The sequence below is a fragment of the Microcaecilia unicolor genome, chromosome 6 (assembly GCF_901765095.1).
Source record: "Microcaecilia unicolor chromosome 6, aMicUni1.1, whole genome shotgun sequence".
NCBI lineage: Eukaryota > Metazoa > Chordata > Amphibia > Gymnophiona > Siphonopidae > Microcaecilia > Microcaecilia unicolor.
In genome coordinates, this window is record NC_044036.1 from 309,682,385 (window position 1) to 309,697,345 (window position 14,961).

General features: G+C 45.0%; 1 protein-coding gene across 1 annotated transcript in view; it reads left to right on the forward strand.

Annotated features, from left to right (window-relative positions):
• LOC115473298 overlaps nt 1–14,961 on the forward strand; it is a 55,783-nt gene that overhangs the window by 27,536 nt on the left and 13,286 nt on the right. The window contains exons 3-5 of the mRNA XM_030208137.1: nt 6,532–6,858; nt 10,050–10,073; nt 14,150–14,290. Coding sequence (XP_030063997.1) covers nt 6,532–6,858; nt 10,050–10,073; nt 14,150–14,290 — 492 coding nt within the window. The remainder of the gene's footprint in view (nt 1–6,531; nt 6,859–10,049; nt 10,074–14,149; nt 14,291–14,961) is intronic.

The following is a 14,961-nucleotide window of genomic DNA, read 5'->3' on the forward strand; positions in this document are numbered from 1 at the left end:
GGTACAAATTGCAAGTACTCCCACTTTCTAGGCCTTTGCCTACTCTAACCATTAGGCTACTCCTCTTCTTCTGAGACAGAATTGATTTTTTTTTAATGCAATACAATACTTATGTTCTGCAATATGCCAAGAATCTAGTTCAGTATGGATTACGATAAAAGAAAACCAGTGATTTCTGGGAAGACACAAATTACAACAAAATTTAAAATAAAAAAATCGAAGCAACCCTTTTACCAAGCTGCGGGAAAAAGGGTCCTGTGATGGTGGCAGGGGTTGTTTTTCCCGCGCGCCAAGGCCCTTTTTACTGCAGTGGGTAAAAAAGCCCCCAGCACACATGGCCATGCGGTAAGAGTAACTAACAACTCCATTAACTAGGAAAAATCCTTACATAATTCTCCTGGGGCTGCATATGTTAATACTATATTTAAAACATTAGATCTCATAATTAAAACTTCCATTCCATCAATTGCAATACCTTTCTCTTTCTTTAAATTCAAACTCTCTATATATACTATTAAAACCCCTCTCCCCCCTCACCCAGTCTTGATTGAAACTGAGCTATATATCCCGCTGAATAAGTTTGATTCATGAATACCAAGTCTTCATTGGTTAACCAAGACTCTGTAATCAGATCAGAAATTATTGGTAACTTATTCTAACAGACCTGGCATTGATTAATTGCAAATTCAAACCCATTTTCTTCTTCTGCTGAGTTATCATACTAATTCTAACATTAATCAATTCTCTATGTATATTTCTCCTCTTATCTGTAAGAGAGATTAAATCCCCATATCTGCCCCTTCCTACTAACACTGGAATCGTAGCAAAACACATCTTTACACTACTTCAGTCTCCTAATACAAACAAAATACCTAATACTACCTAAAATCCACAGCAAAGCCGCATGAAGGGGCGCACAAAGGAGCTCTTTGTTGTGCTCCTTCGTCAGTGCAACAGAGTCGGCATGCCTTCCTCCGGCATGCACGCCTCTGGTACATTGCTACTCCCTATGTACTCTAAATGCTTCCACTAAGAAATGGATCCTCAGGAGCTTAGCCGAGATTGGGTGGCAGAGCCGGTAGTGGGAGGTGGGACTGGTGGTTGGGGGGCGGGGAAAGTGCTGGGCAGACTTATACGGTCTGTGCCCTGAAAGGGACAGGTACAAATCAAGGTAAAGTATACAGTTTATCTTGTTGGGCAGACTGGATGGACCGTGCAGGTCTTTTTCTGCCGTCATCTACTATGTTACTATATGTTATTGTCACCAGGGGGCGGAGTCACATTGTCCTGGGGAGTAGCAGCTGACTTGCACAGATTGGTCTCACTACAGATTTTCCTACTGCAAGATGTTAGTTAGCATCTCAGGATCAGTTCAACAAGGCAGGTGAATCACTCTATCTGGCGCATTGCTGATCCCTATGTGGGTACAGTAGGTTTTTGGTGGGTTTTGGGGGGCTTTCACTTTCCACCACAATTGTAACAGGATGGATTATGAACCTGGGTCCCCTTCTCCACAGTGCACTGCACTGACCACTAGGCTACTCCAGAGACTTGCTTGCTGCTCTGGCTATAACATCTGAGGCTGTCACAGAGGCTAGTATGTACTGTTTCTTTTACATCTTTAGGGGGTGGGAGGGGGCCAGTGACCACGGGGGGAGTAAAAGGGGGGTCATTTCTTTATTCCTCCGGTGGTTATCTGGTCATTTATGGCACTTTTTTGTGGCTTATTTGTTCTAAAAGCAGGTCTAGCTCAAAACATCTTATCACTGAAAAAGTCTAGGTGTTAGGGACGCCGAAATCCCACCCTTAACACACCCCTGACATGCCCCCTTGAGATTTGGATGTACTGCAGGCGAACAGCATAGAAAAATGTCTGGGAAATGGATTTTGAAAATACTGATTTGGACATTTTTGTGTGAAAAACATCCAAATGCTGCTTTATGCCACTTTTTAGATATTTTTTTTTCTTTTGAAAACAAGCCCCATAGGCACCAATGTGTTTTTTTTTAAAATAAAGAACCAGCACAAATCCTTCTGAAAGTGCACCTAGATTCAAGATGTGGACATTAAATCTGCATGGCAATGCCCGATTACCGCAAGGTTATCGCCACACAAGCCATTTCTGGGGATTTTGTTTCCCACGGAAATGATGCATGCTCGGGGCCGGCGGCCGCATTGGACCAGCGGTAGTCCTGAAAGAGCAAGCAGTAAGCCCGCATTGGGCTTACCACCGCTCAGTAAAAGGACCCCTAAGTGCATAAATAGGACCACATAAATAACTGTCCTATCTTGAGTTTGCTCTCAATATTGGGGTGCTCAAGCACCTACAGCACCCACAGAGCTGGCTCCTCTGAAATATACACGTACACCTCAACTGCACCCAAGCACTGTGTGGCCTAATTTTATACATATACACATTTTACACATGTAAACCAGTGTTTTACACATGCAAATGGGCTCTTATAAAATGAGCTCATGCTTAACTGTACGGCAGCAGCGTAGCCAGACCTGCCATTTGGGCGGGCCCCGCATTAACCTGGGTGGGCTGTTCCCAACCCCACCCCTACACAGTAATTTTAAAATATTCCCTCCCCCCCCCCCCCCCGCCCCGGCATTTTCTTCTGTCTCCCTCGGCCTACCTTGGCAGCGCTTTCTCCCTTCGCCATCCCCTCCCTCTCTTCTGACGGCTCTCCCCGTCCGCGTGGTCTGTTTATTTTTAGTCCTTGAAGGGCTGTTCTCCCTCCAGCACCGCACCGGCGATTCCGATAGCCTTTTGCCAGCGTGGCGTGTGTCGTCGGGGACGGGGCCTCTCAGGCGCATCCTGAGGTGGGATGCGCCTAAGGAGAAGCCCCGCCCCCGACGATGCACGCTGGCAGAAGGCTATCGGAATCGCTGGTGCGGTCCTGGAGGGAGAACGGCGCTTCAAGGACTAAAATTAAACAGACCACGCGGATGGGGAGAGCCAGCAGAAGAGGCAGGAAAAGATGGCTTGGGTTGGGGCTTGTTAGGGTGGGCGCTGGGCGGGCCTGAAGGAAAAGTGGCTGGGCCTGGGCCCGTCCAGGTCCACCCATGGCTACGCCCCTGCTGTACGGATTGTGTAAGACCCAGTGTGTATGTCAGTGGCGTAGCTACGTGGGGCCAGGGGGCCTGGGCCCCCGTAGATTTGGCCCTGGACCCCACTCCCAATGACCCTTTCGACCCCCCCTCCCGCTGCCAACCCTCCCCCGCCGTCACCATGGGCTACCTTTGCTGGCGGGGGACCCCAATCCCTGCCAGCCGAGGTCCTCTTCTTCCATCAAAAGGCTTTGTTCTGTTTTTGACGTCTTGCACGTTGTACGTGCAGGACGTCAGACTCACAGAAACAGAACGAAGCCTTGTAGATCAGCTGATCTGCAAGGCTTCGTTCTGTTCTGTGAATCTGACGTCCTCCACGTACAAAATGCAGGACGTCAGAAACAGAATGAAGCCATGCTCGGGAAGAAGAGGACCTCGGCTGGCGAGGATTGGGGACCCCCGCCAGCAAAGGTAGGCGACGGCAGCGGGGGAGGGTCGTCAGCAGGAGGGGGGTTGTCAAAGGTGGCGGTAGCGGGTCGGCAATGGGGGGGGCTAAAATGTGCCCCCTCACCTCAGGCTTTGGACCCGCCGAAGTCTGGCTACACCCCTGGTGTATGTATACAGAAGGTATGCCTGGGATACAGTTTGGATAGAGCATGAGCAGAGTCACAATTTATGCTCACCAGTCCATACTTTACACACTAGCATAATATTCACACCTTCAGTCTAGGTGTGCTTTCTGCAAGATTTATGGTAGCATTTTATAAAGAAACACAGAGGCCTATGTGCCATCATAAAACAAGCTAATAATAGGCACCTTTCTGTCCTACTAACCTAGATGACCTCTTGTAAAATTACCTCTAAAAGGTTTATAGGACAGAAATATAGCTATATAAGGTCATATTGCCCTTATTTAACAGTCTGACCCCTAGTAGTGATACTAAGAGATTACCGTTAGGGTCCATGGCAGCCATTTTTGAACCCCAGGCCATATGAGCAGGAGTAAGTGGGGCTTGCATTTGCTTCCACTAGGCACCAGGGACCTTGTTAAGACCAGGGATGGGAATTAGGGGGGTAGGTGGTCTACCCGGGGGGCCTCAAGGTGACAGGAGTTTGTTTTTCTAACTAAAAGGCACGTGAAGATGATCATATATGTTTGATGGTTAAGATTATAAACCCTGTGGGATGGGGCTTCGAAGGCCAGCAGGGGTGATTAAGGGGAACTGAGCCTGGGGGTGATCAGAGGGGCTAGACCTCATCATTGGCACCTTCTTCTTAAGGCAGACACTTATGTATGCCTCAGAGTAGATGTAAAAATGCCAACATTGTTTATTCTCTTTGTAAGATGGGTCGAGGAGTAGCCTAATAGCAGAAGCGGAGCCAGGTTGACGGCGCGGGGGAAGCGAAAGCGGAGTTCCGCCGGCACTTGCACACATTTTCAATGCAACACATTGAGAAAAAAATAGGCGCCAGAGCTGGCAGAACTCCTTTTGGGGGAGCGGCCGCTCCCCTGGCACCCCCCCTGGCTACGCCACTGCCTAATAGTACAGTGGCCTGAGAACCAGGGGAGCTAGGTTTAGCTCTCATTGCAGCTCCTTGTGACTCAGGGCAAGTCACTTAACCCTCCATTGCCCCAGGTACAAAATAAGTACCTGTATATATGTAAACAACTTTGATTACAGAAAGGTAGTATATCTTATCTCATCCGCTTTCCCTTATGTGTTAGGCCTGCCCTAACCACTCCTTCTCCCCACTTCCGCCACACTACGTGTAAATAGCTCCCCTGTTAAAATGACGTTTACATAGGTATACCAATCTACACTTGTAAAAGCTGCTTTTTACACATGGGGATGCTTCTAAAAGAAGGACCTCAGGAACCTATGAATCCTTCTAAAATTGAGCCAAAATAGGTGCTTCTTGCCCTACTGTTCTAGACAGCCTGTTATAACATTACCCTCATACTGTCCAGTTTTAAACTGTGTGTGTATGGTATCTCAATGGGACATAACCAGTGGTGTGCTGGAGCCAGCTCGCACCGGCTCACGAGAGCCGGTTGTTATTTTTTTCATAATTTTGGGAGCCAGTTGTTAAAGTGGCTACTTTAACAACCAGCTCCCAAAGTTTGGGCTCTGGTCCCCACCTGGCAGTTTCAACGGCGTCCCCTGTGGCTTTGGGCATCTTCTCACACCGTCACATGCAGCACTTCTTCTCTTGTTTCTCCTCCTGTCTCCCTCCCTCCCTCCTCTCTTCTTTAGCTTCGCGTGAACCCGCTTTAACACTGCCCCTCGGGGGCGGAACACGCTGAAGGAAGGCCTCTGGGATTGGCTAAAGCAGCCTGTTTCTGCTGACGTGTTAACATTGCTTTAAAAAATTAAACGGAGAAGACAGCGGGCAAGAGCAAGAGGCAAGGAAATGTGAGGGGAGAGAGCAGAGAGGTGCTGCTTGGGGGGAGGGCAGGGGAGAGAAGAGAATCGCTGGGTATGGATTGCTGGAGGGGGGGGCAGGGGAGCGATGAGAATCGATGGGTATGGATGGATAGAGGGGGGCAGGGGAGAGAATTGATCATATGGATGGATGGAAGGAGGGCAGGGGAGAGGAGAGTTGCTGGACATGGGTGGATGAAGGGGAGGGCAGGAGGGGAGAGGAGGGTTGCTGGACATGGGTGGATGGAGGGGAGGGCAAGGGGGAGGGGAGGGCAAAGGGGAGAGGAGGGATGCTGGACATGGGTGGAGGAGAGGGAAGGGAGAGAGAGAAGAAATGCTGGACATGGATGGAGGGGAGTGAGGAAGGAGATGAGATGAGGGAAAAGGAAAAGGAGAAAAACACATGGATGAAGAAAATAGGCAGAAGCTGGATCCACTGGACAGTCAAGTCTGCGGAGGACCCAGCTTTTACTTACGGATGTAGGGCACGAAATGAAAAAGAAAGGCAGAAAGTAAAGAAATAAATGGAAAGGAAGCCCTGGAAACGGAGTTAAGAGGACAGATAGCAGCAGAATCGGATACTGGGCCAGCATGATCAGAAAAACAAAGTCACCAGACAACAATGGTAGAAAAAAATCATTTTATTTTCATTATAGTGTTTGGAATATGTCCACTTTGAGAATCAGGTGCTCAACATTAAAAGTTTATATTTATTTACTTATTTATGGCATTTTATCCCACATTAAACATGAATTAGATTGGAACCTGGGATCATTTAATTTTTTTTTCCTGGAGTAATGCATTGCCCCCCCCCCCAGGGTCTCTCCCCGGCTATAGCCAGCTCTGCAATTTTGGGGGGGGGGACGCAGAGGTGGACCGGGGAGAGAGCCTGTTGTTAAACATTTACCAGCACACCTTTTTCTTTCCTCCTTTTGGTTTCATATTGATTCATTTGTTCAAATTTCCTGTTCATCTCAGTTTAAACCAAGAGGTCATAAGCCTCTTGATTCTAACGACTGACACCAATTTTGTTTTGTTCTTTGTTTTTTTCTAGGTCATTTATCGTCCAAATTAACCTCTGAATGTCACAGTTCCGTTAATGTGACTGGCAATGCCACTTTATTCAGCCACAGACCTGGCCCCTTCAAAGATGTGATAGTGTACTACTGCAGAAACGGTTCTGAATCAACCTCACATGCGGTTGTCTTTAATATAAGTCATAGAGAATATTTTGAAAAGATAAAAGGAATTACTTATTCAGATTATTATCCAATAGCAAACCTCAGCATCAAACATGTTACAAATGAGGATGCAGGAACATACGTATGGTTCATTCACACTGTAAACGATCATGGATATGTACATTCTCTCCTGGATGTTGGTAAGTTCAAGCTTAAGATGCAGGCAAGTATAGATGATATCGTGTCTGGTGTCCATAAGCCATTATTAAGATGGTCTTGGGAATATCCACTGCTTATTTCTAGGATAAACAGCATAAAATGTATTGTACTGTTTTGGGATCTTGCCAGGTACTTGTGACCTGGATTGGACACTGTTGGGAAATAGGATATTGGGCTTGAAGGACCTTCGGTCTGCCCACATATGGCAACGCTTATGTTCTTAAGTTCTTATGAGATTTTGCCTTTCGTTTTATCGAGGCAGAGAATGAGACAGAAAAGAAAGCAACAACAGACCAAGAAATTAAAAAAAAAAGCACAAGCTTTAAAAACAAAGCCAACCTTATTTACAATATACATTGAGGGGTAAATTCAAGAAATGGTGCCCAAAGGTAGCTAGAACAAATACATAAGGGGTAGCAAACTTTCAAAATATCCCCAAAAGAGCATGAAATATGCAATTTGCTAACAAGACGCTCTGGTTCCACCTCCTGAAGCTGGAATTTGTTCATGTTCATATAAACAACAAGGGTGACCCACTATTGAGGCAAACAAATATATGTGAGAATGAAGCGTGTTGTGTTTGAAGGAAGGAAGAAGCCTCAAGGAGCTCCAGACCATCAGGTCTAAAGAGCTAAGAGCGATCAATGTGATCTGTTCCTCATCATTGATGGAAAAAAACGGAGTAGCCCAGTGGTTAGTGCAGTGGAACATAGAATGTTGCTACTAGTGGAGATTCTGTTGCTACTATTTGAGATTCTACATGGAATGTTGCAGGACGTCAGACTCACAGAAACAGAAGCCTGCGCGGCCGCATTGCTGATCTGCAAGGGCAGGCTTCTACATGGAATGTTGCTAGTGGAGGAGTAGCCTAGTGGTTAGTGCAGTGGACTTTGATCCTGGGGAACTGAGTTTGATTCCCACTGCAGCTCCTTGAGACTCTGGGCAAGTCACTTAACCCCCCTCCATTGCCCCTAGTACAAATAAGTACATGAATATAATATGTAAACTGCTTTGAATGTAGTTGCAAAAACCACAGAAGGGCGGTATATCAAGTCCCATTTCCCTTTCCCTTCATGTAATATATAATGTTCAACTCTAAAAAATGTGCCAAAACGTGCAAAACAACACCCCACTAACTTCGAGTGACAGGTGCTCAAATGTTTACAAGAGCATACTCATTTCAAAACTTTAGGGTAGAGTAGTTAGCTTCAATACAGTCGTCTGCCCTGCAGTCAAATACTCCACTCAAAACGATCCCCCAGACTGACGTTGGCCAGCATTTCGCTCCAGCTTAGATGAGCTATGCTGCTTCGAGGTCCACATAATCGAGGCTGCAAAGAGAAGAAACATCTGCATAACAACTGCATTCCAAAAAAGGTTCATCACATATTAAGTACTTTGTTCTTACAAAAATGACAGCATCTCAGCTAAACACCGCTGATCGACAACACTGCAATCCAAAAAATGGCGCCCTTATTAAACTCAGCACTTGAAGAGAGTTCCTATATGCACTGCAATTGTAGCAATTTGAGGAGCTGATATTGGGAAAAGATACCTCTTCAGTCGCTAAGTACTTGTGGGACTTTATTTTTATATAAGTCATGAACTACCAGTGGTGTGTGTTGGAACTTCGGGGATTTGATGTGGATATTTTTGTTTTTTGATTACTAAAACAGTCTGTGTGGGTTTTGGCTACTTTTCTTCATTTTTTTTTAGTTAGCAACTTTTTTTCCATTTTTGGAGTTTTTCTGTTGCTCTTTTTTTTCTGCGATAGATAATTTAGAGGGGCCAGTGATAATATCTGGGAACCCTTTTGGGGATAGACTGACAAGTTTGGTCAGACCATTGCTCTTTGAGGGGTCCTTTTACTAAGGTGCGCCGAAAAATGGCCTGTGCTGGTGTAGACGCGTGAATTGGACGCTCCCTGGTCCATTTTTTTGCTCGCCTGCAAAAAAGGCCTTTTTTTGGCCGAAAATGGACGTGTGGCAAAATAAAAATTGGCATGCGTCCATTTTGGGCCTGAGACCTTACCACCACCCATTGACCTAGCGGTAAAACCTCATGCGTTAATCAGGCGGTAATGGTCTATGCATGTACAATGCCGATTACCGCCTGGTTAGCGTCGCACGCCGTAAATTTTCCGGCGGGCTTAGTGGGCACACATAAAAAATGAAATTACCGCCCGGGCTTCGCGGTAGCCAGGCTATAGTTCAAAATTGACGCACATAGGACGTGTGTACATGCCTACGCGGCTTAGTAAAAGGGCCCCTGAGTTTTGAGACCTTGTTTGTTTAGACATCTTGTTAGCAAACTGCATGCTTCGTGCTCTTTTTGTCCTAAAGGTAGGCCAGGAGGATTCCATAACGGCAGTTGTGCGTGCAATTACAGTTATAGAATACTAGCGTTAAGTTCGCTTTATCTTAATAATAATAATAATAATAATAATGTGGACTTGACCATTTCCACCAGCCAAAGGTTGGTGTAAGTGCCCTTGTCTCACTGTAAGCAGTACTCCAGCAATTTGTGCTGACTATGCAGGATTAGCGTGGAGGAGCAGCAGGCAGAGAACCCTCAAAACCAGGGTTCCAGTCTTGCTTCTCTTATTTGATGCTATTTGTGACTTTGGACAAATCACTGAACCCTCTACTGCATCAGGCACAACCTTAGATGGTCGATTCACACCTTCTAGGGACAGGAAAATCCCCACTGTATCTGAATGTAGCTCGCCTTAGACCACTACTGAAAAGGTGTGAGCTGTATCCAAAATCCTTTCCATTCCCCTGATTAGATGTGCAAAAGTATGCATAAATATTGTACTTTCTTCTCATGTACTAATTCAGTTTGATGATAATCTGCCATCCGTACAAAGTTCTCCTTGCTTTCTACAATGGCAAACCAGAATGTCTTCACATAAACTACTAAGAATCTGGATGAGTAAGGCCATACTGATTCAGATTTGTTTCTTCAAGTCCTGTTGGAATGTTTTGCTGTATCAGATTGTTGTAGGCTATAGCCACTGGCCATAAATGTTCCACAACAGACTGTATATGTGTGTAGGGCAGTGGGGTGGAGAGGGGAGGGAACGACGACTGTAAATTCTAATGATTTGATAGGAATATGGATCCCTGTCCATTATAACACAAATGTTTTTCTCTCTTTTTTTTAAATTCAGAATGTGAGACTCCTCCCCCCAACGGTAAGTGAGAAAATGTTTGCAGTTCAACCGAATGCTCTTCCAAGGTTAGGGGACAGTGAACCATGATGCATGAAACATGTAACACCTATGATTATTAAACAAAAGATGGGGTTTGTCACTCTCCAAAGCTCTTTAGTTAACCCATTAGTGCCCAATGTTCCCATATTTGTTCCCACATATGGGAACATTGGGCACTAATGGATTAAGCTAATAGGCGACAGTGTTTTCCGTATAGCTAATGACCATTAGTTAAAAGTACTGCTGTCATCTGTGAGAAGTAGGAAATGTGTTTACACATGCAAATCAGCCTACACCAATAAGCAGCAATTTTAAAAGAGGCACTGCTTATACATATATGCCAATAGCTTGCACAGCTTTCAAAAGGTCATGCTATACAGGTATTCTGTATTTTACCATGTATATATTTCTACAAATGTCCACACCAAGTGTCATGCATAACTGTCAGCTAAATTTTTGCTTTGAGGTCATTAGAGGAATGCTGAAGGGAAGAACTGTAAACTTAAATATGTAATCTAGTAAAATACTAGAGATGGGCAGCCCAAAACGTTTAGCTTCATTTTGTTACCTGTATCCCTCTGGATTCTGTAGAGGTCTCTCAAAGTTAGGCACGCAAAATTTGGGCCTAGATCCCAGATCCACGTGTAAACTAATTAGCCAATTATGTGCTAAGAATTGTGTTAAAAAGCATTTAATTGGCACTAATTAGGAGTTACGCATGGATCTATCCTTCACACCTAAATTTCATAGCACACAATTCCAAAAGGGATGTGGCAATGCGAGCGGCATGGGCAGGTCAGGGGCATTCCCAGAATTTAGGCGTGATGTTATAGAATACCTGCATTTGTGCGCCTAACTACCATCAGTTGGACGCCAGCTTTTACACCAACCTTTGGCAGGCGTGAATGCTTGCGCCCAAAGTAGGGAATAAACTGGGAAATTTTATATATGGTTCTGAAAAACATGCTTAGTGTTACTGTATAAACCTTGCCTAAAGTTAAGCACAGTTTATAGAATACGCGTAATGCCTGTCCTAGGACTAAATTTAGTTGCAGTCATTTATGCCAACTAAAACCTGGAGTAAATTCCCACACCTAATAGGCATGATTTGGGCATATTCTATAACACTGCACGTACATTTTAGGAATGCCCATGACCTGCCCATGCTCTTTCCATTGTCACGCTCCCTTTGAGATCCGTGTAGTAGAATTTATGTGCACTACTTTATAGAACACGCTTATGTGCACTACTTTATAGAACACGCTTACCAATTCTAAGTAGTGCCAATTAGTCCTGATAATTGCTTGTTGGCAATTAAGTTGTGTGCCCAAATCAACTACGCATGCAGATTTGCGCATGCAACTTTACTCGCCATTTATAGATTCTGGGGGAAAATGCATGCTAAGCTAGTATTTTCTAAAGGTCGTTCCGTGCAGGGCATTGTCATTGTCTCTCCCTACGCCCCCCCTCGAGTACTCTGTTCTGTAGATAAATCTCTCGTCTGTCCCCTTCTCCTCTACTGCTAATTTAAGACTCCGTTCCTTTTATATTGCTGCACCTCATGCCTGGAATAGACTTCCTGAGCCTGTACGTCTAGCCCCGTCTTTGGCCGTCTTCAAGTCCAAACTCAAAACCCACCTCTTTACCACTGCTTTTGACTCCTAACTCACTTGCCTGTCCTTTTATCCTCACCTCTTTAGTCCCTTACCCTTAATTGTTTTGTCTGTTACCTGTCTTATCTGGATTGTAAGCTCTTTGAGCAGGGACTGTCTTTTTTGTCTATGGTGTACAGCGCTGTGTATGCCTTGTAGCGCTATAGAAATGATAAGTAGTAGTAGTAGTAAGAGGGTACACTACTTGCAAAGAGCGCGCACTAGGATTAACGCTGTTGGCTAATCCCATGTATTCCTCTATTGGTTCTATGCCATGACAGATGTGCCATTATTAACCATACCCGGGTGTTCACCTAAAGGTCTGGCCAATGAAAAACTGACCAAGTATCAGATGTAGAGCTTTAGCCTTGGTACACGTGAAGGAAATAAAGAACACATTAGCATGGTGAACAGAAAGCATCTCTAATGAGTTTCAAGCTTGACATACAATTTATAGCAGTGGGATTACCCTACGCATATTGGCATCATTTGTTTTGGGAATGGCAAGTCAAGGGGATCCACGCCTTCCACAAAAACACCAATTCCAACACACAAGGCTGCAAGCGAACAAATTCCAAGAAACCAGCCCAATTCCTTGTTTGGGCTCGTTTCTTGGAAGTTGTTCATGTATCATTTGTTTTGGGGATGGGCCTACAGATGCTGCTTTCATTGCAGCACCTATGAAGAATGAGTGAGTGCCGTAGCATCTCTGGTCTAGGCCCAAGGCAAACAAGGACATCAGTTAAACATTAGAGAACTGGAAGCAGGAGAAGGTGAAGCCATTCTCATGCAGCAATAGGAAAAGGAGTTCTAGGGGTTCTGTTTGGTCCCAGGGGATAAGCATTTACTGAGGTTGCATACTGGGCATGAATTCTGTCTGTCTGGAAGACTGTGCAACATTAAGTTGTTGGTCTCCTTAGCTCACTGCTCTACCATAGACACCTGGATAAGTATTATAACACTTTTGCCCATGTGATCCCTTTGAGCCCAGTTTTAAATTTCCTTTCTCCCTTCCTCTGAATTTCTATGTCTAATCGTATTATCCCTGCTCCTCTCATTTGTTATGTGCCCCTCAATTCTGTATAGCTGATGTTTTAGCTCTGTCTGATAACTGGAAAAACCCTGTCCCCTGTGCTCCACTCACCTCTTCCTATTTTTGCCTCTGCCCTGTATGCCAGAGTAGCCAGTTATCACCCACATTGTAGACAGAATTTGTAATAGGTCTGTGTCATCTATTTCTGCAGGTAAACCAGTGTTTTACCAGTGGAACTGTGCAGATAAACTTATGTATACAGTGGTACTGTGAGGGCAATTCTGTAACAGGTGCCACCTAAAGAGACTAGTTATGGCACCTATGTCAAGCCTATTCTATAAAGTAAAGTAAGTGCCGACATTATTTTATAGAATTCTAGTGCAAGTGGCCAAATTGCACTTACACCAGCCCGTGCCTAGTTGTGAGCTGGAACTCACGTAATTATAGTATTGAATAATTTGCACACCTGCTTGTGCACTCTGCCCATGTGCCGGCCAAACTCTGCCCACATGCATGCCTACCAACAAAGTACCCACCATCAAATCATGGCACATAATTTGCTGATAGTCCATGTTCTATAATAGGGGCGTAGCCAGACTTCGGCAGGAGGGGGGGTCCAGAGCCCGAGGTGAGGGGGCATATTTTAGCCCCCCCCACCCCCGGTATCGGCACACCTCCCCTGCCACCGCCAGGTACCTTTCCTGGCGGGGGTCCCCAACCCCCACCAGCCAAAGTCCCCTTCAGCACCGGTCTCCAAGTCCAGCGCGTTCGCTGATCTGGATTCTGTTTCTGTGAGCCCTGACATCCTGCACGTTCCTACATGCAGGACGTCAGGACTCACAGAAACAGAATCCAGATCAGCAACGTGCCGGAGACCGGTGCTGAAGAGGACTTCGGCTGGCGTGGGTTGGGGACCCCTGCCAGCAAAGGCACTTGACGGCGGCGGGGGGGGGGGGGGGTAAACAGGGGTGTCAGGGGTGTCAGGGCTAAATCTGCGCCCCCGTGGCCCCACCTAGCTATGCCCCTGTTCTATAAGAGGTCATTTGTGCATGTAGGTGGCAACTTAATGCACATAAATGACTGAAATACCACCATTTATGTTCCTGCCACCTAAACCTAGGTGGTTCCTTACAGAATTTCCCCCTATATGCATAAGTTTACCTGCAGTAAGAAGAAACATTCCTGAGGTGCGGCTTGGGAGGAACTTGAATGTACACGCATACATAAACTTAGTGCATCACAAAAAGTTCAGTGTGCATGTGCACACTAAAAAAAACATGTATGCAGGTGCTGAAGAGAAGGGGATAACAAGCACCTCATATAACAGACTAGCAAACAATTTCAGTAACCTTGGCCTTTTCTTTTTTGACTAGCACTACCAACACAAGCACGACTTGTTACGAATTCAGAGCATCGAATGATTCCATATCACCTATTACTTGTTGGTGTGCTGGCCATTGGCGTGATATTATATCTAATTCGGCGATATAGAAATTCACGGCTCGGAGCTCAAGGTAGGTGACTCCTTACATAAAGCCTTCAAGAGGTATCATTTCTACATGCAGAGTCAACGCATCTCAGGTTTTAAAATACGAGACTGTAGGGATGTGTAGTCCTTTCATGTCACTACATTTCATCTGTTGTTAATAGTGTCCACTATTGAAATATCATGTTTACTCCTCTCCAATAGTGTGCATTGTTTACAACATTGGCTCTGAAATGAAAATTTTTTTAAAAATAGAAAGAAAATAAAACATAGAAAAGAAAATAAGATGATACCTTTCATTGGACTAACAATGCATTTGTTGATTAGCTTTCAAAGGTAACCCTTCTTCTTCAGATCAGAAATAAGCAAATGTTGGTAAATAACAGTATATATAAGTGAAACATCAAAGCATTCCAATGACAGTCTCACAGGAAGAGGGTGGGGTGGGTAAGGTGAGAAACATGGGAGCAGAGTGAATGAGAAACAGGAGAAATGCATGGTGATAAGAGGGTGGCAAAGCAGTAGAATTTTATAGTTTGTAATGGGCTAGAAAACCCAGATCTTTGTTAAGTCCTGTCTGGTGGGTGTCAAAATATTTAATCATTTTGACTTCAAAGGTCTTGCGTTCCTGTATTGTTTTAAAGTTTCCCTTAAGTATTCTCACCATAAAATCATTAGTACAGTGTTCTGGTTTTGTAA